The sequence below is a fragment of the Papio anubis genome, chromosome 14, assembly GCF_008728515.1.
Source record: "Papio anubis isolate 15944 chromosome 14, Panubis1.0, whole genome shotgun sequence".
Taxonomy (NCBI): Eukaryota; Metazoa; Chordata; class Mammalia; order Primates; family Cercopithecidae; genus Papio; species Papio anubis.
The window spans coordinates 27644033-27669169 of NC_044989.1; the positions used below are offsets into that span (position 1 = coordinate 27644033).

General features: G+C 38.5%; 1 protein-coding gene across 9 annotated transcripts in view; it reads right to left on the reverse strand.

Moving 5' to 3' along the window:
• The window catches only part of RBKS (ribokinase), a 115169-nt gene that overhangs the window by 80211 nt on the left and 9821 nt on the right, over positions 1 to 25137 (reverse strand). For all 9 annotated transcript variants that reach the window (XM_031655516.1, XM_009183909.4, XM_031655520.1 and 6 more), the window contains exon 2: positions 3247 to 3379. In XM_031655516.1, the coding sequence (XP_031511376.1) occupies positions 3247 to 3379 (133 nt within the window). The remainder of the gene's footprint in view (positions 1 to 3246; positions 3380 to 25137) is intronic.

Genomic DNA, 25137 nt, shown 5'->3' on the forward strand with positions numbered 1-25137 from the left:
GGAAACACTTAACTCAGGTGAAGTCTCAAGAAAGACGTCCTAATAGGCTCTTTGTCCTGGGAGGACGACTTTCATATTATACAATATCTGGGGGGATTTTAAATCTGAAAATACCATCTCCATTTATCACTGGACTGTAGCTTTGGTCCATGACTCAGTTAAAAACTGACTAAATAACTTTTAAGTACTTCAAATGTTTCATTATACGTGTATCACTGTATAAATATTGAGGTAACTCTTTTAATATTCTTTGTCACAATATCTTAACAAATATTTCTCCCTAGCTCAATATAAGAAGTTTGTTTGGGCCATCAGTCTTACTTTGTAAGAGCTTGAAGTTTAGTTTGTTATAGGTGGTAACAGGTAAATCAATCTTGCTGAGAAAGCCATAGAAAATTTTTACCTGTTTTTCTTTTGCTCCATCTGTTCATTTTTATCTTGATAAATTTCATAGTTTTGGTTTCTACTTAGAACTTGTCATCTTTAAAAAACTGCTATAGGCCGGGCGCGGTGGCTCAAGCCTGTAATCCCAGCACTTTGGGAGGCCAAGACGGGCGGATCACGAGGTCAGGAGATCGAGACCATCCTGGCTAACACGGTGAAACCCCGTCTCTACTAAAAAATACAAAACAATAGCCGGGCGAGGTGGTGGGTGCCTGTAGTCCCAGCTACTCGGGAGGCTGAGGCAGGAGAATGGCGTAAACCCGGGAGGCGGAGCTTGCAGTGAGCTGAGATCCGGCCACTGCACTCCAGCCCGGGCGGCAGAGCGAGACTCCGTCTCAAACAAACAAACAAACAAAAAACCTGCTATAAAGCAAGTTTGACTAATTTGCTTAATAAAAATGTATTTCACAATGGATAAAATATGATTAATGGACAGAAATAACTTCTATTATAAAAATATATTATTTTCTTTTTAAGAAGTCTAAGAATATTGTGCAATTTGCTTAAGCTTTTAAATAATTCCATGTCTAAAGGTCCCAGGTTATCTAACCAAAGTTACCCTGGATAGGTTTTAGCTACAGTCATGTTTTTTGATCCTTTGCTATGCAGACACACAGGCTAAAATCCACTGCGGTGCTAAACATTAGATGACTAAATCAGGGGCATGGTAGATATATAGAACTTTCAACATTGTACAGATGCTAACATAAACCGTCATACGCAAATAGTACTTTTGCTTTAATCAACCTCCTAACTGGAACATTTCCCAAAATACAGCCCCCTGCTTCTATTCCTCTCCCATCCACTCATATGGTTTTAGGATTCATTTCCCAAGTTCAGTTCCATAATTCAAATATTTCTCTTTGTCATTTCTTTCTTTACCTCAAATTCAACAGACCTAAAATAAAACCAATTTCATAATCTTAGGCTTGGAAGAGATCCCAGGGGACATCCAATCTTGACTTTAATGGCTACATAAATAGCTTCTATAAAGCTTCCAAGACGGAGGGGTTCTCTAATCTCTCCTTTAACGTCTCCAGCTCTAGGAACTCCCCTCTTTCAGGAAGCCATTTTGGGTACATAGCTTCCAACGCCAATTCTACGTCCAGGTTTTCCTACACAGGAAATTGTATCATCCTCTTTCCAGTTCCCAGGTCCTCTTAATTAAGTCAGCACCATCTGATCACTCTCCAAACCTTCCACAGCTAATCAGGTACGAGATGGGTCAGGCCTAAGTTTTTAATCAGCCCCCTCTCACAGCCCCATAATTCCTGGGACATAATTAGTTGCTGATTAATTACAATGATATTTTAAATCTATCAAGAGCTCAATCTTAGCGAAAGAGGGTTTCTTACTTTGAATCTTATGCTTCACGTGATGTTTTTGACCCAATAGCCATGTGAAAATTATGTTAATCATAGGTTAGACATAAAATTACAGTTCACTAGTAGATGAAGTGATAATTGTATAGTTTAAACATCATTTAAAACTCCTGTGGAGAGAAAAGTGCTGACTGCAATGAAAAATGACATTTTGAGAATTTTGGTAAAATCTATATAGTTCACAGGAGAAAGCTCATTCTTTTAAGTTCCTTGTATTTTTCTTGCCCTTTAATAATGTACAGACCCAGCCTGGCTTTCCCTAAAAATCAAACAAACACAGTTATCTACCTTTCCTGTTATACTAATACTATAATGCTAGCACCTTAAAATTTCATGAAAAATGAAAAATGTAAACTTTTGGCAGCCCATTTAATTTATTTTCAAATTATTTCAGTAGCATGGATAAAAACAGGAATACTGGATGTTACAATATCATATCTCTACATACATGAAAACAAAACAATGCCAAAAGATCAGTTATGTGCAGTTCATTAAGGCCAAGATTCTTTTCAGATCTAAGATACAGCATTAGAAGAAAATGACTTAGAGATGAGTAAATCACCAGTTATTATTACACGAAGTTTCCAAAAGCTGTGTTGCTGCAGTGAAACCTGCTAAAAACAGGATGACTCATGCTGTTGTTTAGAAGCTGGATGACAGAAACCCACTGGAGTAGGCTAATTTCCCTCACTTCTCACACCCCAGTTAGAAACTCATTACATTCAGGGAATGCAGCATTAAGTTATTTGAGAACTGCTACTTCCCAGAGGATGTAATGAGGCAGACATTAATATAAAGGACAAGGGAGACTACTCTCTCTCATTTAGATCTTTAAAAACAATAAACTTCCATAAGAACTGAAAGCAGGTACTCAAGTAGACGTATATGCATGTTGGTAGCAATGCTATTCATAAGAGTCAAAATGTGGAAACAGCCCAAGCATCCATCAATCCATTTATTGATGAACAAAAAAATTGTGGTATATCCATACAACGGAATATTATTCAATCATAAAAAGGAAGGAAATACTGATATATGCTACAATGTTGTACCCCAAAACCAGTATGCTAAGTGAAAGAAGCCAGGTACAAAATGTCACATAATATATATTCCATTTATATGAAATGTCCAGAACAGATAAATCCATAGAGATAGAATGAAGACTGGTGGTTCCCAGGGCCTTAAATGGAAGACAGAATAAGAAGGAACTGCTTAAGGGGTAAGGGATTTTGTTTTGGAATGATAGTAAAGTTCTGTAACAAGACAGAAGTGGTGGTTGAATGTATTAAATGCCACTCTACGTTTTATAAGCCGCTGAATGGTTCACTTTAAAATGGTTGAAAAAAATAAAAACAATGAACTCCAGTCTTAAAACCAGATTCTTACCTCTAGAATCCTCTCCACTATACTTTATACTTACCTTGCACACCATGGATGTCGTTGCTCCAAGTCGAGCAGCTTGGACACACTGGTTGGCACCTTTCCCTCCAAAGCCAATAAAAAACTTATGTCCGTGGATGGTTTCTCCAGTTTTTGGCAAACGAGAAGTAAGACTATTGTAATTTAAAAAGAGAAGAAAAAAGGCATATTGGTAACTGTAATCAATTTAAGTTCTTTAGAAGAGAGGGAAGGCTATATGGTAGAGCTCTAAATAGTCTTAACACTTAGAATTACGAGCAGAAGCAAGGAAGATTGTCTCTTCCTTTAGGATGACATTTAGTAGTTTGCATCATTATCAAGAATGAGTCTCTTTGACAGAATTCCTCTCTGTCTCCTAGAGCCCACTACTGTGGCTAGTGTACTGCATCAGGGTTATTCATGAATACCTTTCCTTCATATTCCCTTTCCTAATGCCAGCACAGAACTTTATTCACAGTGGGATTTAATAAACGGGATGAAATTAATGTATATTTCTATATGGATTTATCTGGTTACTTTAACAAGAAGCAGGAAGTGTATCAGGATTCTGATAATCAAGTACAGGACCTAAGGAGAGAGGGAAGTTACAATTCCAGGTACTAAAGAATCTTTTTTGTTTACTAAGGGGTAGAGTAAGAGTGGGGTGTTCAGACAGCAGGATCAGGTTTTAGTCTTAGGCCATACTGCATACCACATCATTTCATGCGCTCACTCAAAAAGAGCATCTGTTTTAAAAAAGGAACCCTAAAGAGCTAAGTTATTTTTAAATTTTTATTATGGAAGGTTTCAAACCTATAAAAGTAGAGAAAGCAGCATATTGACTTCCCTTGCCCTCATTCACCTATCATCCAGATTTAATAATTTAATAATTATCATCTCATAGCCAATCTTGTTTGAGTCAATACCTTCATCAGTTTCTCCAAGAGGTAAGAATTTTTACCATAATGCTATTATTGCCTAATACTGATAGTATTAAGTGAGGCAAAAATAATAAAAGGTTTGATCCAGGGTATGATTTTTATATTTCATATTAAAGATGGAAGGTATGAAGAAATAAAATATTTGAAGGATGGAAGGAAATGATTGACTTTAAAATGAAAGAGGCGTTCTGGGGAGTTCTAGGGCACGTGAAGAAGATGGGCGCAGGTGGCACAAACATTGGCTAGTTGGCCACAAAGAAGTGGACCAAGGGCCAGAGGGAGAGATAAAAAGAGGGTAGGTGTGACCATAAAAGGTTAATTAGCTTTAGATAGGGAAGAAAGGTAAAGAAGTAAGTTCACAATAGTAAGGCCACTGAGAACCTATGCTGCTTTTACAGGTTAGAAATCTATATTAATTTCCCACATAGATTGTGATCTACCTGAAGCCAGTATCTTATATTAGAACAAAGCAATGCCAATTCCTCTAGGTCCCTAACAGCCAGTTTGCAAGGGGATGACTTATAACTGATGCTAAGAACACACGATTGTTTCAATAAGGACCAAGCTCAACCTGTTAACCTCCCTTATATAGCTCTAAAAGTGTCAATAAATTGAGCTGAACTACTCCATTCCCTTGCAGTACACTGTCAAATATGGTTGAGATTCAAAAGAGCCTTCTCAATAATTTGAAAACATCCCACTCCTCCCCTTTAAATTCTATTTTTATCTTGGATTCTAAATGCATTTATAGTACTGATGAAAAAAATATACATCTAGAAGGTTCACTTCTGAAAAAGGTACTCAATCAAGAGAAAAATGGTTTTAATGTAATGTTATTATCCTGTCATTTAATTTAGCAATGACAAGTGATGATGAGATTTTGATTTGCATTAGAAATCTTAAACATTTTAGGATTCTGTTATGAACAGGCAATGATGAGTAATCTGTGTGATTGAGTAACTATGTGAATTCTTGGCTTACTGATGCTGCTACAAACAACACTCACAGCAACCTTAAAAAGAAAAAATATCCCATGTGGCTAAAAACAGGCCAAATAACTTGATTAGTAAGACTGTCACTAAAGAAACTTACGATTTCCACTATATTTATACTTAGATCTGGGTTACAATTCACTGGTTTGAATCAAGTGTAATTTTTATTATTGACGTGAGAATTCATTTAAAAATCACCAGATGATTACTGGGATGCATATGTATGTGGGGGAAGGGCAAAATCATGGGTACAGTAGGTGTGTTTGATGTGGGAGCAGATGGCTGGGATTTAAACTCATTTCTAAACAACTTCTATTAACACAAGCACTGTATTAATTCAGTGATCACTGAAATTCTTCACTCTTTTGCTAATTTCTCCTCTTTTTCTTCTGCATCCTTCCCCTACTCTTGTCTTTCTTCCCTCAACTGTAGACTTTCCCTGCATGAGGACAGGGACCAAGTATGTCATGTTCTCCATTTTATGCAATGTGTCTATCACTTGACAAGAAGTTAACAGATATTTGCTAATTGAACAGATTTTTGTAAGACTCTCCCTTTGTCTCTCTCTCTCTCTTTTTTTTTTTTTCAAACGGAGTCTCTCTCTGTCACCAAGGCTGGAGTACAGTGGCACAATCTCGGCTCACTGCAACCTCCACCTCCTCGGTTCAAGTGATTCTCCTGCCTCAGCCACGCGAGTAGCTGGGATTACAGGGATGCGCCACCAGGCAAGGCTAATTTTTGTATTTTGGGTAGAGAGGGGGTTTCACCATGTTGGCCAGGCTGGTCTCGAACTTCTAGCCTCAAGTGATCTACCTGCCTTACCCTCCCAAAGTGCTGGGGTTACAGGCATAAGCCACAGCAGCCAGCCTCCCTCTGTCTCTTTTCTGTGTCTCCCCAATATAGCATCTATTACTGTTCTGAAATGAGGATGTGGAAGTGTAGATTAGGGAAGCAGGGGGAGACTGGCAGGGATGACTGGGCAACTGTCTGACAATGACAACTTCATATTTTACCAGACCTTGCCCATTGCATTCCCAGTATCAGCAGCATTCCTCTTCCATAAGCAAGAACTGTAACTAGAAGTGATATATTCCTTCATTCATGCACTAATTCAACAAATGTTAATCATTGTGTCCTGATGTACCTCCAAGGCAAAATCAACTTGTTGACAATGGCATTAAACCTAACCCCGATGCAAGTAATACACGAGTGAAGAAAATATGTCACGGAATAAGGAGATTAGTACGTTTGATTCTTTTTTTTTTTTTTTTGAGGTGGAGTCTCACTCTGTCTCCTAGGCTCAAGTGCAGTGGTGTTATCTGGGCTCATTGTAACCTCTGCCTCCTGGGTTCAAACGATTTCCCTGCCTCAGCCTCTCGAGTAGCTAAAATTACAGGCACGCACCACTATGCCCAGCTAAAATTTTTTGCATTTTTAGTAGAGATGGGGTTTCACCATATTGGCCAGGCTGGTCTTGAACTCCTGATCCACCTGCTTCAGCCTCCCAAAGAGCTGGGATTACAGGCCTGACCCATGGCGCCTGGCCTGATTTTTTTTTTTTGAGACAGAGTCTGCTCTGTTGCTGAGGCTGGAGTGCAACACAAAAATGGCTCACTGCAGCCTCAACTTCCTGGGCTCAGATGACCCTCCCAACTCAGCCTCCTAGACAGCTGGGATCAACAGGTGCACACCACCACCTCCGGCTAATTTTTTGTAGGATGGGGTTTTGCCATGTTGCCCAGGCTGGTCTCAAACTTTTGGGCTCACGCGATCCTCCTGCCTTGGCCTCCCAAAGTGTAGGGATTGCATGTGTGAGCCACCGTGCCTGGCTGATTTATGTTTTTTAAAAGGAAAAAGATGGCCGGGCGCGGTGGCTCACACCTGTAATCCCAGCACTCTGGAAGGCCGAGACGGGCGAATCACGAGGTCAGAAGATTAAGACCATCCTGGCTAACACGGTGAAACCCTGTCTCTACTAAAAACACAAAAAAACTAGCCGGGCGTAGTGGCGGGTGCCTGTAATCCCAGCTACTCGGTAGGCTGAGGCAGGAGAATGGCGTGAACCCGGGAGGTGGAGCTTGCAGTGAGCCGAGATCGCGCCACCGCACTCCAGCCTGGGCGACTGAGCAAGACTGTCTCAAAAAAAAAATAAAAAAATAAAAAAATAATAAAAAAAAGGAAAAAGATATATGTATATGTTCTCCCATGATATGTACATGCATAAAAAGTGAAAAGTTAAATGACAGGTATTCAGAAAGAAAGGTGGGGACTAAAAGTTCGTGTTTTACTTTATATTCTTATGTACATAAATACATATGACAAGAATATTTCAGCGTATTATACGATACCACTTGTCACTACTTCAGATTCACGTGGCCTCTGCCTCATTTACTAGCCACGAGTTCTTCATGGGCACTAGCTGGCTTCTTGCAGGTGTCACCTAACAGAGCCTTACTGAATGCTGCTGTCATCCCACCCCTGGGCTTCTGTCTCTTCAGACTGTCCTGAAGGACTAAGCAGCCAGTGGTCAACTTGCAAATGTCAAATACCTTTGTATACACTCTTCCTTCTTCCCTGTCCCCTGCTCTTGACTCCTGGGTTATGGTGCTAACCGAGTATGTGCACTTAAGCCTCTGTCTTATGCTCCAGTTTCTGTTAAACCCAGACTAAGACAGTTTACGGCTGATTTAATTTTTTTTAAAGTAAATAAACTGAAGAGTGGAGAGAGCAACTAGAAAGTTAGTTACAAACAGGCAGAAGCATTTCTGAATTATAAATCCTAATTTACTTTGAATTAGACTTTCCTATCTTTCTTCCTTATTGAAATCATGAAATTATGCTCAGGTTCAAGAAAGCATCTGCACAAAGCACTGTCTCCTGGGATGAAAGCATTACTATGATTTGTTCTAATTTTAAAAAAAGAGGTTTAACAGAGTGTCAAAGACAGAAAAATTAAATTGCTCAAATTAAAAAGAAAAGGAAACAGTATTAGTAGAGATACGTTGTTACTACCATTTAAAGGTAAAAACAGTGTAAATTTCTGAATGAGGGAGAAAACCTGAACAGAGAAAACCATGCCTAAGAAATATATTTGAATTTAAAACAAATGCATAGCTTTTAAAATGCCACAATTGTCTTTAGGTTGGATTGAAAGGAACAGGGATAAATGTTCATACATGGCCCCAGTCTTCCCTGCCATGAGAGGCCACGTGGTTAGAGCCTGGGTGTGCCAGGCAGGAGGCCTGAGCCACTTACTGATTGTATTACTTTTGACAGCTTTTCCCTCTTTGAACCAGCTTCTTCTCTTGCAAAACAGGTTTAATAATACTTGTCAACTCCTTAAATGCCTGGGTTTTGTGCTCTGAGTTAATTCACTGACAGGTGTTACCAGAACAACTTATCAATTGCTCTTAACTTCTTGACAATGATGTGGTTTTTACAGATTCTCAGAGATTATTCAAACCAAAGGAAGAAATGACCCGGTTATATGGGGATGAGAAGTCTTTCAACTAAAGAGGTCACACTAATATTGGCTTCAGCCAAAAGTCACCAAATGTGTTGCTTTTTGGCTTTTGCATTGATCTTTTCTCCTTTTGGCTGCAAGCTTCTGACAACAGAAGCCTCTATAACAGGAGATTGTACTGTTAGTTATTACCCAATTAAAATTCATTACGCTAATTTATTATTCTTACTGCCTGTATTCTTCAACCATATCTGTTCTTCTCGGCATTTGTATATGCCACATTTAAAAGGCTGAGAGTAATTTCAAAATCAAGTTAGTGACATCTATTTCTACCTCTGTAAAAAAAAATTCCCAACTAAAAATTCATTCTATGTTCCCTAACCCTTCATTTGGAGACATATATATTATTTATTTAAGGTAATGAAACATAAATTACGCTTTATACAGTTTTTAACTGATCTTGATTTCTAACCCATATCTTTTTATTTAAGAGACAGGTTCTTGCTCTGTTGCCCAGGCTGGAGTGCAGTGGTATAATCACAGCTCACTGTAACCTCGAACTCTTGGGCTCAAACGATCCTCCTGCCTTGGCCTTCTGATTAGCTGGGACTATAGGGGCACACAACCATGCCCAACTAATATTTTTTGTTGTTGTTGTAGAAATGGGGTCTCGCTATGTTGCCCACGCTACTCTTGAACTCCTGGTCTCAAGCAATCCTCCCGCCTTGGCCTCCCAAAGCACTGAGATTACAGGCATGAAACTCTTATCTTTTCCTAGCTAAAATGTCTGTGACAAAAATGTCATTTTGTCTGAAGATGCAGCTACTCTGGAATTTGTACAGTGGACAAACAACACTCTAGCCAGAAGTGACCAGTCTTTCAGAGTGTCATATCCTTGACCCCTGTCTACTTAAAATTTACGTATGTGTGAAAAAGTGTACCAGGCAATGAGAGAGACAATAAAGATTAGTACATTATGGTATTCTCCCATGTTACAGTCTTACAGGGCTGACTTCATTCACATCTCTGCTCAAAGGTTACCTCTTTAGAGAGGACTTCCCAGACCACCTGATAGGAGACACTCCGTTCTTGATATAATTTTTAAGTATTGACTTATTTATTCTGACAAAAACAAACAAACAAACAAAAAACAAAAACCACCAGGTTTTTGAATCAGAGATAGTATTTACATACTTATAGTTTAGTTCTAACAGTCCCCTACAAGGTTACATGATAAGAATAACTCCCCAGTAATGAAATTTGGAGCCTATGTAGGACTTTTCACACACAGCTGCTGCTCCTTCTCCCCTCTGGGGTGGGGGAAGAAGCAGCTTGCATCACCTGCACATGACTTACTGACCTTTGCTTTGTAAACAAATCATCTCAGGGGGAGAAGGGGAGGGTCTCTAGGTTTACAACCCCTAGCATGAAAACAAATTATCTTGGGGAGAAGTCTCTGAATCTCTCCACACGTCTTTAACTTCCAAGGCTTGTTTGCCATTCAAACATTCTTTAGGCTGGGCGCAGTGGCTCACGCCTGTAATCCCAGCACTTTGGGAGGCCAAGGCGGGTGGATCACGAGGTCAGGAGATCAAGACCATTCTGGCTAACACGGTGAAACCTTGTTTCTATTAAAAACACAAAAAATTAGCCAGGCATGGTGGCGGGTGCCTGTAGTCCCAGTTACTCGAGAGGCTGAGGCAGGAGAAAGGCGTGAACCCGGGAGGCGGAGGTTGCAGTGAGCCGAGGTCGCGCCACTGACTCCATCCTGGGCGACAGAGCGAGACTCCTTCTCAAACAAACAAAAAACATTCTTTAACCCGGTGCCAGAAATCTTTGCTCAGAAAGTCCTGATCATGCAGAAACATGAAAACATTCATGAAGCATTACTTCCCAATAATTTTCTTCATAGCAATATCACTACATGACATTACAATACTCATTTCCTTCTTCTTTTCCTGCTTTCTTTTGGATTAACTGTATTCCATTTCACGTTCCCCGTTTCTGTGTTATAGTCTACCTTCTCTCCTCCTCCTCCTCCTTTTTTTTTCTGTAGAGACAAATCTCAGTAAGTTGCCCAGGGCTGGTCTCGAACGCCTGGCCTAAACTGAGCCTCCTACGTTGGCCTCTCAAAGTGTTGGGAATACAGGCATAAGTCACCATGCCTGGCTGATTCCCCCCCCCCCCCATTATTTTAAAAGTGGTTGATCTAGTGTTTAGAATACGCATCTTAAACCGATCACACTTTATTTTCAAACAGTACCATACCACTTTACTTAAAAATGTAATCTACTTTACGTATTCTTCCATTTCCTCTTTCTAACCTTTGTGCTACTGTCATACATTTTACTTCCACATGATGTGAACCTCACAATACTAGGTTACTACTTTATTAATTTAAAATGTCAATTGCCTTTTAAAGAAATTAGGAAGTGAAGAAAAAGTCTTTGTATTTACCCATATATTTACCATTTCTGGGGGTCTTCATTCCTTTGGACGGATCTGAGTTTCCATTTGGAATCATTTTGGTTCCACCTAAAGGAACTTCCTTTAACATTTATTATAGTGTGAGTTTTCTGGTGATAAATTCTTTTATTTTCCTAAAAAGTCTTTAGGAAGTCTTTATCTTTCCCCTTTATATTAGAAAGATATAGAATTCCATGTTGACAGTTTATTTTTCAAGCACTTTAAAGATTTTTTTTTCTTCTGACTTACATCTTGTTTCTGACAGGAAGTCTGCAGTCAATCTTCGTTCATCTATATGTAACGTGTGTCTTTTTTTTCTTAACCTCTGGGTGCTTTTAAGAGTTTCTGTTTATAACTGATTTGCAGGAATCTGATCACAATGTGCTCTGATGTGGTTTATATCATGCTCATCTTGCTGGATGTTCATTGTTTGCATAGTTTGCATCAAGTTTAAAAAATTTTAGTCATTATTTCTTCAAATGCTTTTAGTGCCTCTCTGCTTCTCTCTCCTTTTATTCTTAAGACTCCAATGACATATATGGTAGACTGTTCCACAGGTCACAGACACTGTGCATTTTTTTCTCTGTTGCTTCAGTTTAGATAATCTCTTTTACTAGTTTTTCAAGTTCACTTATCCTTTCTTCTGTCATGTTCACCCTATTAGGCTCATCCAGTGAATTTTTTATTTCAGATATTGTATTTTTCATTTTATAGACCTCTAATTTGGTTCATTCATATATCTTCCATTTTTCTTGTGTTCATCTTTTTCTTTAAATCACTGAGCACATTTGTAACACGACTTTTAAAATCCCTTTCTGGCTGGGCGTGGTTGCTCATGTCTATAATCCTAGCACTTTAAGAGGCTGAGGTAGGAGGACTGTTTGAGCGCAAGAGTTTGAGACTAGCCTGGGCAACACAGGGAGATCTTGTCTTTACAAATAATTTAAAAATTAGCTGGGTATGGTGGCGTGCACCTGTGGTCGCAGCTACTCGGGAGGCTAAGGTAGAAGGATTGCTTGTGCCTAGGAGGTTGAGGCTGCAGTGAGCTCTGATTGCACCACTGCATTCCAGCCTGAGTAACAGAGTAAGACCCTGTCTCAAAAAAAAAAAAAAAAAAAGCCTTTTTGCTAATTCTACCATCCCTGTTTTTCTGTGTTTATTTTGAGTGAGTGGTTTTTCTCCCCACTCTTGGTTATAGATCACATTTTCCTGATTCTTTGCATGTCTAGTGATCTCTGGATGCTCACTAGTTATTCCAACATGGGCAGAAATAAATATTTTTGAATGAATGGTCTACAGCTTAAAAGACATTATATAGAAAGTTGAGATGACAGATGCCTAATAAGTAATACAGATAAATAATATAGAGATGACAGGTACATAATAAATAATACAATGGGGTGAGAGCAGGGCAAAAGTGCTATGTACGACAGAAGCCCAAGGGAAAAAGTAAGCCAGTTATGAAATTTCCAAATTGGAAATGAAGTTATGTGACGGGAGTCTTTATAAACTTAGTTGGGAATATAGTCAGAAAAGTGGGGACAAAAAGGGGCACATCCTTTTTATTCTTCCAGTATGGCATGGAGGGCTGAGTATACAAGGTGTTGGGAGAGGCTTATCACTCAAAACATTAAACATACACATAAAAATTAAAATACCACCTAAGCTCAGCAAATCTTTTTGGATAATTATATATACATCTCCTTACTTCCAGCTGAGAACAGTCCTAGAGGAAGAAAAAAAGTTGGATAGGGAGGTGGAGAATGAGCTAATTTTGGAATTAGAGATTGCAAGAGGTGAGGGCAGGCAAAATGTATATGTATGTACAGGGGATTAGGAAGTGGGGATTGGACAACTATTGCCATTTTGGATGGCAAAAGGTATGTGTACAAGAACTGGAAAGTGGGAAAATCAGAATGCTGAAAAACAGAGCAAAAAGGGTTTGGTGGAACAAAGTCATTTGTCAAAAGTTCCTGATGACTTGCTTTTAAATTCACTGAAGACAAGAAAAGTATGCATTTGTAAAATAATAAAAATGACAGTGACAAATAACTACAAAACCAATATTTTATTTTGTATTTTGCCAATTAATTATAGTAAATTTTAAATTCTAGAATGACTTCTGTCACTACATTATAATTATCTGGGTTACATCTTTTTGCCATCTGTTCATGTAGTTTAAAGAAATAAAAACAGATTTTAATTTTATCCTAAGCAAAATACAATTAGAAGGATAAATCAGCATAAGAAAAAATAATGTAATCTGGAATCAATTATTAAATTTTAATTTATCTACTGTTTTTGGTGATCATGTATAATCAATAACTCATTATGTTATTTTGAGCTTAACAGGCATTATCATCAGTTTTAGGGAGAAAGTGAGAATTCAAAAAGTATTGGCTTATCAAAAAAACACAAAGCTGTTAGGGGTTGAGCGAATTTTTAATTCGGCTATTCTGACTCCACTGCTATAGTTTTTAATCACAATATGCTACTTTCTTTGACAATTGGTATTCTTTCAATTTTGACTATAATGTTGGATATTCAATAGATAAAACACACAAATATTTACTTAACAGTCAATTTATATAAGAGCATAAGAAACAATAATTCTATACTAAAAACGACCTATATTTCATCCCTTTCCACCACTTCTTGTTTTGAGTGTGTCACTAGGTGACGTTACAGAGGAAAGAATGGTGGCTTTCCTGGTGGTCTCTTGACACTGTTCATTCTTAAAATCTTACTTATATTTAAAATATCTTTGCACAGCCTATTCTGTGTGCCTGAAGGTTCTTTCCTTTGCTTCTCAGTTGAGCTAATCCATTCAAATCCTTTAAAATTCAACTCAGACAATCATCTCCTTTGGGGGTCCTAATATAGTAAGTCCAATTGAAATAATACACTAATAATGGCAGATATTTCCAGAGGACTTATTATATGATAAATACTGCACTAAACACTTTATAACTATCAATTCACTTAACCATTACAATAATCCCATGAGAAAGTTATTATTATTTTCATCCTATTTCACAGATAAGGAGAATGAAAATCAGAGAGATTACAAAACATATCCATGTTCACCCAGTAGAAGATGGCAGGGCCAGGATTCAAAGCAAGGTTGATCTGACTCCAAAACTTACAACATATTATCCAGAAATGTACCTAAAGCCTTTGGACTGATTTATATTTTACGATTTTATAATTTATTGTGTAATTTTTATTTAATAGTAATTATACTTCTGAAGAACGTTGGTGTTCTACAAGCTGAACTAAGATGCTGAGATGGAAAGGTTAAATAATGGTGCTCCTTTCCTACTTAATTCAGAAGGCATTAAGTGAATGGACACAATGTTATCAAATTTAACTTTTCTTCTTAAACCCCTGAGTGCAGTATTCTTTATGTAACCTATAGTCTAGCAGAAGAGAGCACACAATTTCATGGGAAGTATGAATATAGTTAACTGAAGTTTAATGTTCTGTGGTATTCCACAAAAAGCATGACTTGTGCTCTACAGCAGTGGTCCCCAACCTTTTTGGCACCAGGGACCGGTTTTGTGGAAGACAATTTTTCCATGGATCAGGGGGAGGAAATGGTTTCGGGATGATCCAAGCACATTCCATTTATTGTGCACTTTATTTCTATTATTGTTACAATGTAATATATAATGGAATAATTATACAACTCACCATAATGTTGAATCAGTAGGAGCCCTAAGCTTGTTTTCCTGCAACTAGACGGTCCCATCTGGAGGTGATAGGAGACAGTGATACCTGAAGTGTGTTGTTTATGTCCAGTCTACTCCATAATCTCATTTTGGTTGCTGTTACTGCAGAAAACCCTGCTCACAAAGATAGGACGTTGGAAATGGAAGCAAGCTTTTCAGGGCTTTTGGGGCAATCTCTGGATATTCTGCCTTGACTTCAATCTGGACTGTATGAAGATTTGAAGCTGTTTCAACATACTTTTAAGGCCACCGTCATTTGCGATTTCAAGCAGTTGGTTCTCCTCCAGCACGGACAAAGTCGATTCACCTTGGCTTATCCACAAATGGGTTGTGGATCCATTCCTTCCCAGTTTGGGGGGTCTTTTGTGGTTGGGAAGTAATGCTCAAACTCCTTTGAAAGCTGAGATATGTGATCATGCACCAGCTGGGGGAAAGAAGGCCCTGGCTCAGTCTCTTTCAAAATCTCTGCTAATGTTTGAAACATGTCAGAAATTCCAGTGTTCACTTGTCACCCCCATAATTCCAGTTTGGTTTTGAATGCGGCCCCTTTATCTGACAACTCGAACACAGTCGTTGTTCTCCCTGAAGTGACAGATTGAGTTCGTTGAGCAGGTTGAATATGTCACACAAGGAAGCAAAGTTTGCAACCCATTCTGTGGCACTGAAATGTGCTGCCAGTGGTGACTGTTTTTCTCAAAGAAATCTCTGGAGTGGCTCTTGTAACTCAAAAACTCTGATCAGTGACCTACCTTTAGAAAGCCATCTCACTTCTGTGTATAAGAGAAGACGTGTGCACTGCGCCCACCTCCTCATAGAGCTGTGCGAAGGAGACGTGAGTTAAGGGCATGTACTTTAATGTGGCTGATAATTTTAATCACATCCTGCAAAATGCTGTTAAGTTCAGGTGACATTTTTTGGCTATCCAGCATTTCTCTATGGATGACATGGTATGTAGACCCACATTCAGAAGCAACCTCTTTGATCTGAGTAGTGAAACCAGAAAGCTGTCCAGCCATGGCAGCCACTCTGTCCACGCATATACTCACACAAAATGACCAGTTCAGTTTTCCTGACATGTAATCATTCAAAGACTTGAACAGTTCTGCAGCTGTGGTGTTGGCTGGCAACAAAAGTGCACATAACATATCCTCATGCACATCTTCCTGAAAAATACATTACACAAAACAAGCATAGTTGCCTTGTTGTCAACATCGGTAGACTCATCAACCTGGACTGCGTACCACAGTGACTCATTAATCCACTCTAGCAATTGTGCCTCAATGTCTTCTGCTATTTCATCAATTTGTCTAGTTATGGTGCCAGCTGAATGAGGAACTTGTGCCACCTTTTGAACTGCAGCCTCTCCTAAAAGTTCATGACAAATGTCTTTAGCAGCAGGCAAGGTCAACTCTTCACCAACAGTAAAGGACTTCTTAGCTTTAGCGATGCGTTTAGCCACTAACAATGATACTGTCAGTACAGACACATTTGATGAAGCTGTGGCCTTCAATGATTGCTTCTGTTCTTCCCGTTCACTTTTTTTTTTTTTTTTAAACTCCAAAGGCTTGTCTTTTAATGTGCAGTGCTTGGTCTCCATGTAGCAAAGCAGTTTTTAAGGTTTCACGGCTTCGTTGGATAGCCAGTTACCACATATTACACAAAGCAGGTTTGGAGAATGTGAAATCACCTATTGCAATGCACCCGTAATTTAAATAGGACTCTTGGTATTTTCTTTTAAATGCAGCTTTCATTTTGTTGCCAGTCTTAAAGTCTTCTGCTGTCTCATCACTGGGTCTTTCCCCCCTTTTCAAAGAAGCTCTCCAGTGACGTTTATTTTTTACTCATTTTGGCTAGGATTAGCTCATTGGCTTACCAAAACTGTGACTGAGACAAGTGTGCAGCGTGAGAAAGAGGCATGGTAAATAAAATAATGGGTGGCCCATGTGTGGGCTAAAATAACTGTCGGATTCTGACTTAAAGCCTGCTACCAGATGCAGCTGTACAACTGAAGTACATCAACTCACTTGCCACTATAAAGTTAAGCCTGCCACCAGATACAGCTTAACTGTCACTTGCCACTCACTGATAAGGTTTTGACATGAGTCTGCAAGCAGTTGACTTATTATGGTTTCTGTGCAGTCAAACCTCTCTGCTAATGTTAATCTGTATTTGCAGCTGCTCCTCAATACTCCACCTTAGATCATCAGGCATTAGATTCTCACCAGTGTACAACCTAGATCCCTTGTATGTATAGTTCACAATAGGGTTCACGCTCCTATGAGAATCTAATGCTACTGCTGATCTGATAGGAGGCGGAGCTCAGGAGGTAATGTGAGCAATGGGGAGTGGCTGTAAATACAGATGACGCTTTGCTCACTTGCCTGCCACTCACCTCCTGCTTTGCAGCCTGGTTCCTAACAGGCCACGGATCAGTACTGGTCTGTGGCCCAGGGTCTGGGGACCCCTGCTCTACAGCCTTAATGAGTTTGAAAAATAGTGTTCTAAAGAGTGGTTTATTGTAACATAACACATTTAAAATAAATTCAAATAAATCAGAACTCCCAACAAATGTGACTGGATTACATTCTCTAGTAAAAAGAAAAAAGTATCGCAGTTATAAAAAAATTAATAAATCAAACAAGCCAACAAAAGGCTAAAATCCAGGTATGTGCTGTTTATGAGACACAATGAAGGGTGAAAAGAAAAAAAGACAGGACAAGATATACAAGGCAAATAGCAACTAAAATAAACCTGGATAGCTTTATCAATATTAGCCAAAAATTAAAAAATAAAACAGCTTAGGGCAAAGACAGATAAAATATGGCAACTCGCTTTAATCAAAAGGTTAAATTCATCAGCACCACAGGAAAGGGGGAAAAACAGTTAAACTCGGCAGGAAAATGTAATAATTCAAGTCTAAATATAACCAATAAAATAGCTGTAAAATACATAAAACCAAAATAAATATAACAACAAGAAGAAATTGTCAAATCCACCATCATGGTAGGTGATATTAACACAATTCCCTAGGTAAGGGACACGTCAAGCAGACAGAAAATCAGCCTAGCTTAATAAATGTATATAAAACACCACAGTTGAACACCCAACAAACAACAAACATGGTAAGAAGGAAGCAATTTGTGGTGGAAGCAGAAGCTTGAATGGATGCAGGGGTGTAAAGGAGACCAATAAGGGCAAAACACTGGCAGGGTTGGGAAGGAGTAGGTGCTATATTTGCAGAGAAAGCCTGCAAATAGAGAGAGGAGCGAGGGTATGGAGCACACATGGGGAGGACAGTGGGGCCAGGGTAATGATGGAGCACTTGGGTAAAAATTCAACAACAATCCATTTCCTAGGAACCTTCCCTGGTTCCTGCTCTTCCTGAGACCTGGCTGTTAAGCTAATTCTGGGTCCCCTGGCAAGCAAGTATCCATTCTTGAAGTAACTGAAATGATCCTCCGCTCATTACAACCCAAAGAACTAACCAGTTAAATAATGCAGTTTCCTGGCTGCAGCTGTCAGTAGGGTGAAAGTTCTGCTGGAACCAGGGACCCCACACAGCCATTCTACATAGCTGCTATTCTTGGGCAACTGTGGCATGCCAGCATTCCTACCTTCCCTCCACAAATGTTCACTGAGTAACTACTTTGAGCAAGGTACTGTGATAGTTTGAAATAGCTTAAAAGAAACATTTTAGATAATATTCTATTTTCTTTATGGTCTTGACAGAATACCAAAGAACTGCTTATGATTTTCATTGAGACAGCCTGAAGGACTTTAAAATCGAGTTTCTAAAAGATTTTTGGCAGAGTATTTGGTTGAAAACTTAGGTAACTAAAAATGTAGATCTGTGTTTCTCACTTCAAAATGAAGATTTCTAACTCAGAAAAAACCAATATTGTTGCTATAACAGTGTATGAATTGTAACTTTTTAAACTGGTGGTAAAAATCCAGATGTAAAATATAATTTGTAAAGGGTACTTAAAAAACTGTTGCACAAATTACTTTCTGCAATGCTACAGAAGAATTGCATTTGAAGATATTTTTGACTATGGAAGACAAGCCAGTACCTAATATGTGATGTATTTGGGAAACAAACCAAAACAAACAAACAAACAAAAAACCAAAACACCCTGAAACAAAAAATCCCAAACCCAAAGCAAAAACAAAACTCTCAGCTTTTATTTAGAAAACACATCAACCATATACAAACAGAGATAATTTATAGCAGCCTTCTGCATGTATACAAGAAACACTCCAAGTCAAACTAGTCATATAAAAATCACAAAGAAGGTAAAGCAAGGCAGATGGAAATATTTTAAATGCTCATATGAAGAATTTGAGGCCTCAAAAAAGTGTCTTCAATCAGTCGTCTTAAGAGGAACCTTATACAATTCAAAGAAATCTTGTCCTTGAAGATAATATGACAAAAAGGTAGTTCATTACTGTGTAGAAAATACTAAAAAGTATTAAAATTGTATTCAATGAAGTACATCTTGATTTAGTATGAAAACTACGGAAGAAACTGGAATAATCTCAGATCGTTTTTGTGATACTCAATCCATTCTCAGCATATATTTGTTACAGTTACTACATTCCAGACTCTGTGTGAAGTTCTAGAGATATTCAGACCCTGTCCTCACTTAGCTTACAGTTTAGTTTTAACATTGTACAATCACTCTCAGAATGGAGGAAGATGCAGCCACCTAACTAGGAGGCAACTGTCCTGGGCGGAACTCACATAATTCAAGAACTGATATTCACTGGACAGCATCATGTGATATAATGTGTCAAGAATGAAGACTCTGTATTACCACAGTGGAGAGACTGGATAACCAGATATGATGCCACTTAAACACTGATGTGTTTATCTGTGCCAATCATGATTCCCCTTGGTCAGGAATAACTCCAACCCCTTTCTCTTAAAGGTTAATTTCTCCAAATTGCTACAGTATTTTGTCACATTTGCTCTACTTCATAGTTCCTGCTTTTATCAGTAAGTCACTTTTTCTCTATCCCTGTGGCACATTAAAATTTACGGGGAATTTAAAAAACAAAAATTGATGCCTGGATTTCCTCCCTGGAGAGTCTGGTTTAACGGATTCTAAATGGCAACCAGGTTTGAGAATCTCTCTCTTCCATATTTCCACAATATTTTATGCTAGCCAGAGTCTTAAAATTCTCCTTTCACTCTTACATTATTAGTTTCTTTGCTGCAGAACTCTTAACCAGCATCTTTACATTTTTTTTTTCTTTGAACTCTCTTGTTTAAAATCTTAAGGAGTGTTCAACAGAAAAATGGACAAAGGATCCGTGGCTGGCAACTCACAAAAGAAACACAAATAAATAACAAACATCTGGAAAACATTCGACATCTCCTTTTATAATCAAACATGAAAACATTTATCATCTCTCAACTAGTAATGTGTTCGTTAAAAATCCAGGAAATAGGCCTTTCATACACTGTGAGTAGGAGTGTATTTCAGAAGAACTTTTATGAAGGCAAATTACCAATATATTTCAAAAGTTTAAAAAATGTTACTTCCAGCCAGGTATGGTGTCTCACGTCTGTAATCACTGCACTTTGGGAGGCCAAGGTGGGCAGATAGCTTGGGGTCAGGAGTTTGAGAGCAGCCTGGGCAACATGGTGAGACCTTTGTCTCAACCAAAAAAAAAAAACAAACAATTAGCTGGGCATGGTGGCATGCACCTGTAGTCCCAGCTACTCAGCAGGCTCAGATGGGAGGATTGATTGAGCCTGGAAGGTCAAGGCTGCAGTGAGCTGCGATCGTGACACTGCATTCCGGCCTGGGTGACAGAACTAGACCTTGACTCAAAAGAAAACAAAACACAAACAAGAATGTTATTTCCTTTGACCTAGAAATTCCATCTCTAGGAATTTACCTAAGGAAACAGACATGAGTCCAAAAGATAAGCGTTCAAAGAAGTTCATCATGGCAAACAGAAACAACTTAAAAGTACTTATTTAGGGCACTGAATCAACAAATTTTTGTATATCTATGTAACAGAGTATTAAATGGCCACAAAAATGATGCTGCTGAGACTGAGGAGGGCAGAGAAGGTATGAGGTTTACTGAGCTCCTTGCCTGTACAGACACATTTTTCCTCTTGCACAAACATATACTTAGACATGATAGATATACATGCATACGGGGATGCAAAATTGCATAAGAGGACATAAAAGAGGGACTACAAATGGGAGACAAAACAAAAAAATAGTCTAAACTGAAATAGGAAAAGGGAGGCTTGGTGAGTAAGATGAAGAATAGGGACTTTACAAAGAAAATGCAAGAAACTAAAAGGAAAAGCAGTGTTGCTGTTATGGAAAACAATATGGTGGGTCCTCCAAAAAATTAAACATAGAATTACCATATGATCCAGCAATCCCACTTTTGGGTATATACTCAAAAGAACTGAAAACAGGGGCTCAAACAGGTATTTGTACACCCATGTTAATAGCAGCATTGTTCACAATAGCCCAAAGGTAGAATGATCTTATGATCCAACAATCCCACTTTTGGGTATATACTCAAAAGAACTGAAAACAGAGGGGCTCAAACAGATATTTGTACACCATGTTAATAGCAGCATTGTTCACAATAGCCCAAGGTAGAAAGCAGCCTTAAATGTCCATTGACAGATGAATAAACAAAATGTGTAATGTACATAAATGGAGTATTTTTCAGCCTTAAAAGGAGAATTCTGGAAATATGCTACTGTATGGATACATTTGAAAACATTTGATATGCTAAGTGAAGTAAGCCAGTTACAAAGGCTCCACCTATAGGATACTTTGACTCAATTATACATATGGTGAACTGTTCCACACAGGTTACAGAGGCTCTGTGCATTTTCCTCTATGCTTAGAATTTAGATAAAATCTCTATTACTATGTCTTCAGAGTTTACTTACCCTTTCTTGAGGATGTTATGCCAAGTGGATAAGTAAAGTCACATAAGGGCAGACTGCATGATTCCACTTATATAATCATACCTAAAGTAGTCAAATCCATAAGCGATACAAAAGTGGAATGAAGAAGTAGTTGCCAGAGGCTGAGGAGAGGGATAGGGAGCTATTGCCCAATAAGGACATCATTTCCGTTTAGGAATATGAAAAAGTTTGGAGATGATTAGTGGTGATGTTTTGTAAAAAATGTGGATGTACTTAATGCTAATGAATTGTAAATTTAAAAATAGTAAATGTTATGCATATGCATCAAAATGGCAGGTCTGAAAAAATTCTAAGGACAATAATGCAAAGTACTCTGATACTGATAATTGCAATGTGGCTTTGTTTTCTTTTCAGGAAATTGGTCCTTACTAGCACTTCTAGTACTTTGTCTCCTGCAAATCCAGTACATATCAAACTTCTGAAACTACTCAAAACTTCACAGTAAACACACAATGTGTTATATTTGAGCCAAAGATAAAAACTTTAATCCTGGCTCTAATCCTAGTGGGTATTAGCTGGGGAAAATCAGTTAATTCTTTCTAGACTTGGCCTTCCTATATTTAAAATGAACAGGGTGGTCATTTCAACACAAAAAATGAACTCAAGTTTCTTTGCTACTCCAGATATTCTCTAGTTCCACAGTACCTAAGTTCCCGACAACAATTTACACATTATAAATATCTTTGTTACATGGGTGGTTGGGCTTTAAGTAGTTTTTTCCTTAAAAATGTTGTACTGGTATATGGAAGAGATTCTGTTTAGGTATTTTAACATTCTATTTTATGTTTATATCTCTGTCATTTCATTGCCTCCATTTAATATTTGCAAACTTTTTGAGCTAGATTTGTCATTAAGCGTCTCCATTACAATTATGAAGAATACCTGTATTTTTTCTTAAATCTCAAAACCAAATTAGGACTTTTTTTTTTCCCCTAGAGAGAATCTGACTATCTCTTAATTGTTGTGTAACATTTATTTGATTTTTTAAGGAATACTTCCCCATAAAAGTAGTAAGCATGGAATGCTTTTGTTCTATCAGATGGGATTCTTTCCAAGGATCTACCTTCTAGGTCTTATCAATGTGGGAAAGTAAAAGAGTTTCCAACATTAGTGTTTTCTTACAAAAGATTAGAGGCGAATGCTTGATTCATGCCCACTTTACTAACCAGTTGTTTCCAACTATTTTAGCCCTAAATATTTCTTCTTTCTTTTCTTTTTTTTTTTTTTTTTGAGGCAGTCTAAACTCTATGTACTAGGTTGGAGTGCAGTGGCATGATCTTGGCTCACTGCAAGCTCCGCCTCCCAGGTTCATGCCATTCTCCTGCCTCAGCCTCCTGGTAAGCTGGGAGGACTACAAGTGCCGCCACCACACCCTGGCTAATTTTTGTATTTTTGAGTAGAGGAGTTTCACCATGTTAGCCAGGATGGTCTTGATCTCCTGAAGCCTCGTGATCCGCCTGCCTCAGCCTCCCAAAGTGCTGGGATTACAGGTGTGAGCCACAGCCCAAGCGCCCCTAAATGTATCTTTAGGCTTTTTCCTCTTTTTGATTCCCAGCACTACTGTCTAGTTAAGCACCATCATCAACATTTCTGAGTACTATTGCTTTCCAATGGGTCTTCCTGTCTTCAAGAAGAATGCCTTTGATGCCTTCAAAACATTGGCTTCTTTTAAATCTGACTTTAGCACTTCAAAGTGAACTATGTGAAATATAAATCTGGCTGTCATTCTTATACTGAGCCCATACACTGGTTCCAGGGCCACAGAATAAAACCAAAGCACCTCAGCATGGCTGATCAGGCCTTTCTCATCACCACTGTGTATCTTGATGTTCTAAGATCCAAGGGTTGCTGCCTCAGCATGTACCATGCAAGCACCTCCATGATTTTGCTTCTGTGTACTGTAACCCAGGTGGTGGGTCTATCTTCCTTCCCACTGGGTTGCTTTGCTTATTTTTAAAAATTTGGCTCAGGTGGCATCTCTTCCAGGAAGTTTTCCCTGTTCTCGCGCATAACCTGCAGGCACTTACCCGTCATACTATAATAATCTCTTTTTGTGTCACCTTCTTCTTTGGACTCTAAATTCCTGAAGCAGTGCTATGGTTCAAATGGGCACCTCCTAAACTCATGTTGAAATTTAATTGCCAATGAAATGGCACTGTGAGTGAGACTTTTAAGTGGAGTTTAGGTCATGAGCTCTACAATCCTCCTTGAATGGTTAATGCCATTATCATGGCAGTGAGTTTGTTATCAAGGGAGTGAGTTCTAACAAAGGACAAGTTTAACCTCTTTTTACTTCTCTCTCTTCACTCCCACCGCTTTATTCTTCTACCATGGAATGCTTTGCTTGATTTCACCAGATGCCCTTGATCTTGGACTCTCCATTCTGGAGGACATGAAACCAATACATTTCTGTTCATTATATTTTAATGAACAGAACTAAAGGAGTTATTACCACTGACCCCACGGAAATACAAATAACCATCAGAGAATATTATAAATCCTCTGCACACAAACTAGAAGTTTAGAAGAAATGGATAAATTCCTGGACATACACTCTCCCAAGACAGAACCAGGAAGAAGCTGAATCAATCCTTGAACAGACCAACAATGAGCTCGAGAAATTGAATCAGTAATAAATAACCTACCAACTAAAAAATGGGCCAGAGACAGGCAGTTGCAACTGAATTCTGTCAGATGTACAAAGAAGAGCTAGTACCATTTGCCACTGAAACTATTCCAAAAACTGAGGGAGGGACTCCTCCTAACTCTCATTCTAATGAGGCCAGCATCATCCTGATGCAAAACCTGGTACAAGAAAAACAAAAGTGAATCCAGCAGCACATCAAAAGCTAATCCACCATGATCAAGTGAAACTTTCCCTGGGATGCAAGGTTGAGTTCGACATATGCAAATCAATAACTTTGTGATTCATCACACAAACAGAACTAAGACAAAACTACATGAGATTATCTCAATAGTTGTAGAAAAGGCTTTCCATAAAATGAACACCCCTTTGTGTTAAAAACTCTCAATAAACTAGGCATTGAAGGACCATATCTCAAAATAATAAGAACCATCTATGACAAACCACAGCCAACATCATACTGAATGGGAAAAAGCTGGGAAGCATTTCCCTTGAAAAGCTCAACACAAGATAAAGTTCTCCTCCTCTGTACTCCTATTCCAACATAGTAGTGGAAGTCTTGCCAAATGGCAAGGCAAGAGAAAGAAATAAAAGGCATTCAAGTAGGAAGACAGGAAGTCAAACTATCTGTTTGCAGGCGACATGATTCCATACCTAGGAACCCACAATCTTGGTAAAAGCTCCTTAAGTTGTTAAACAACTTC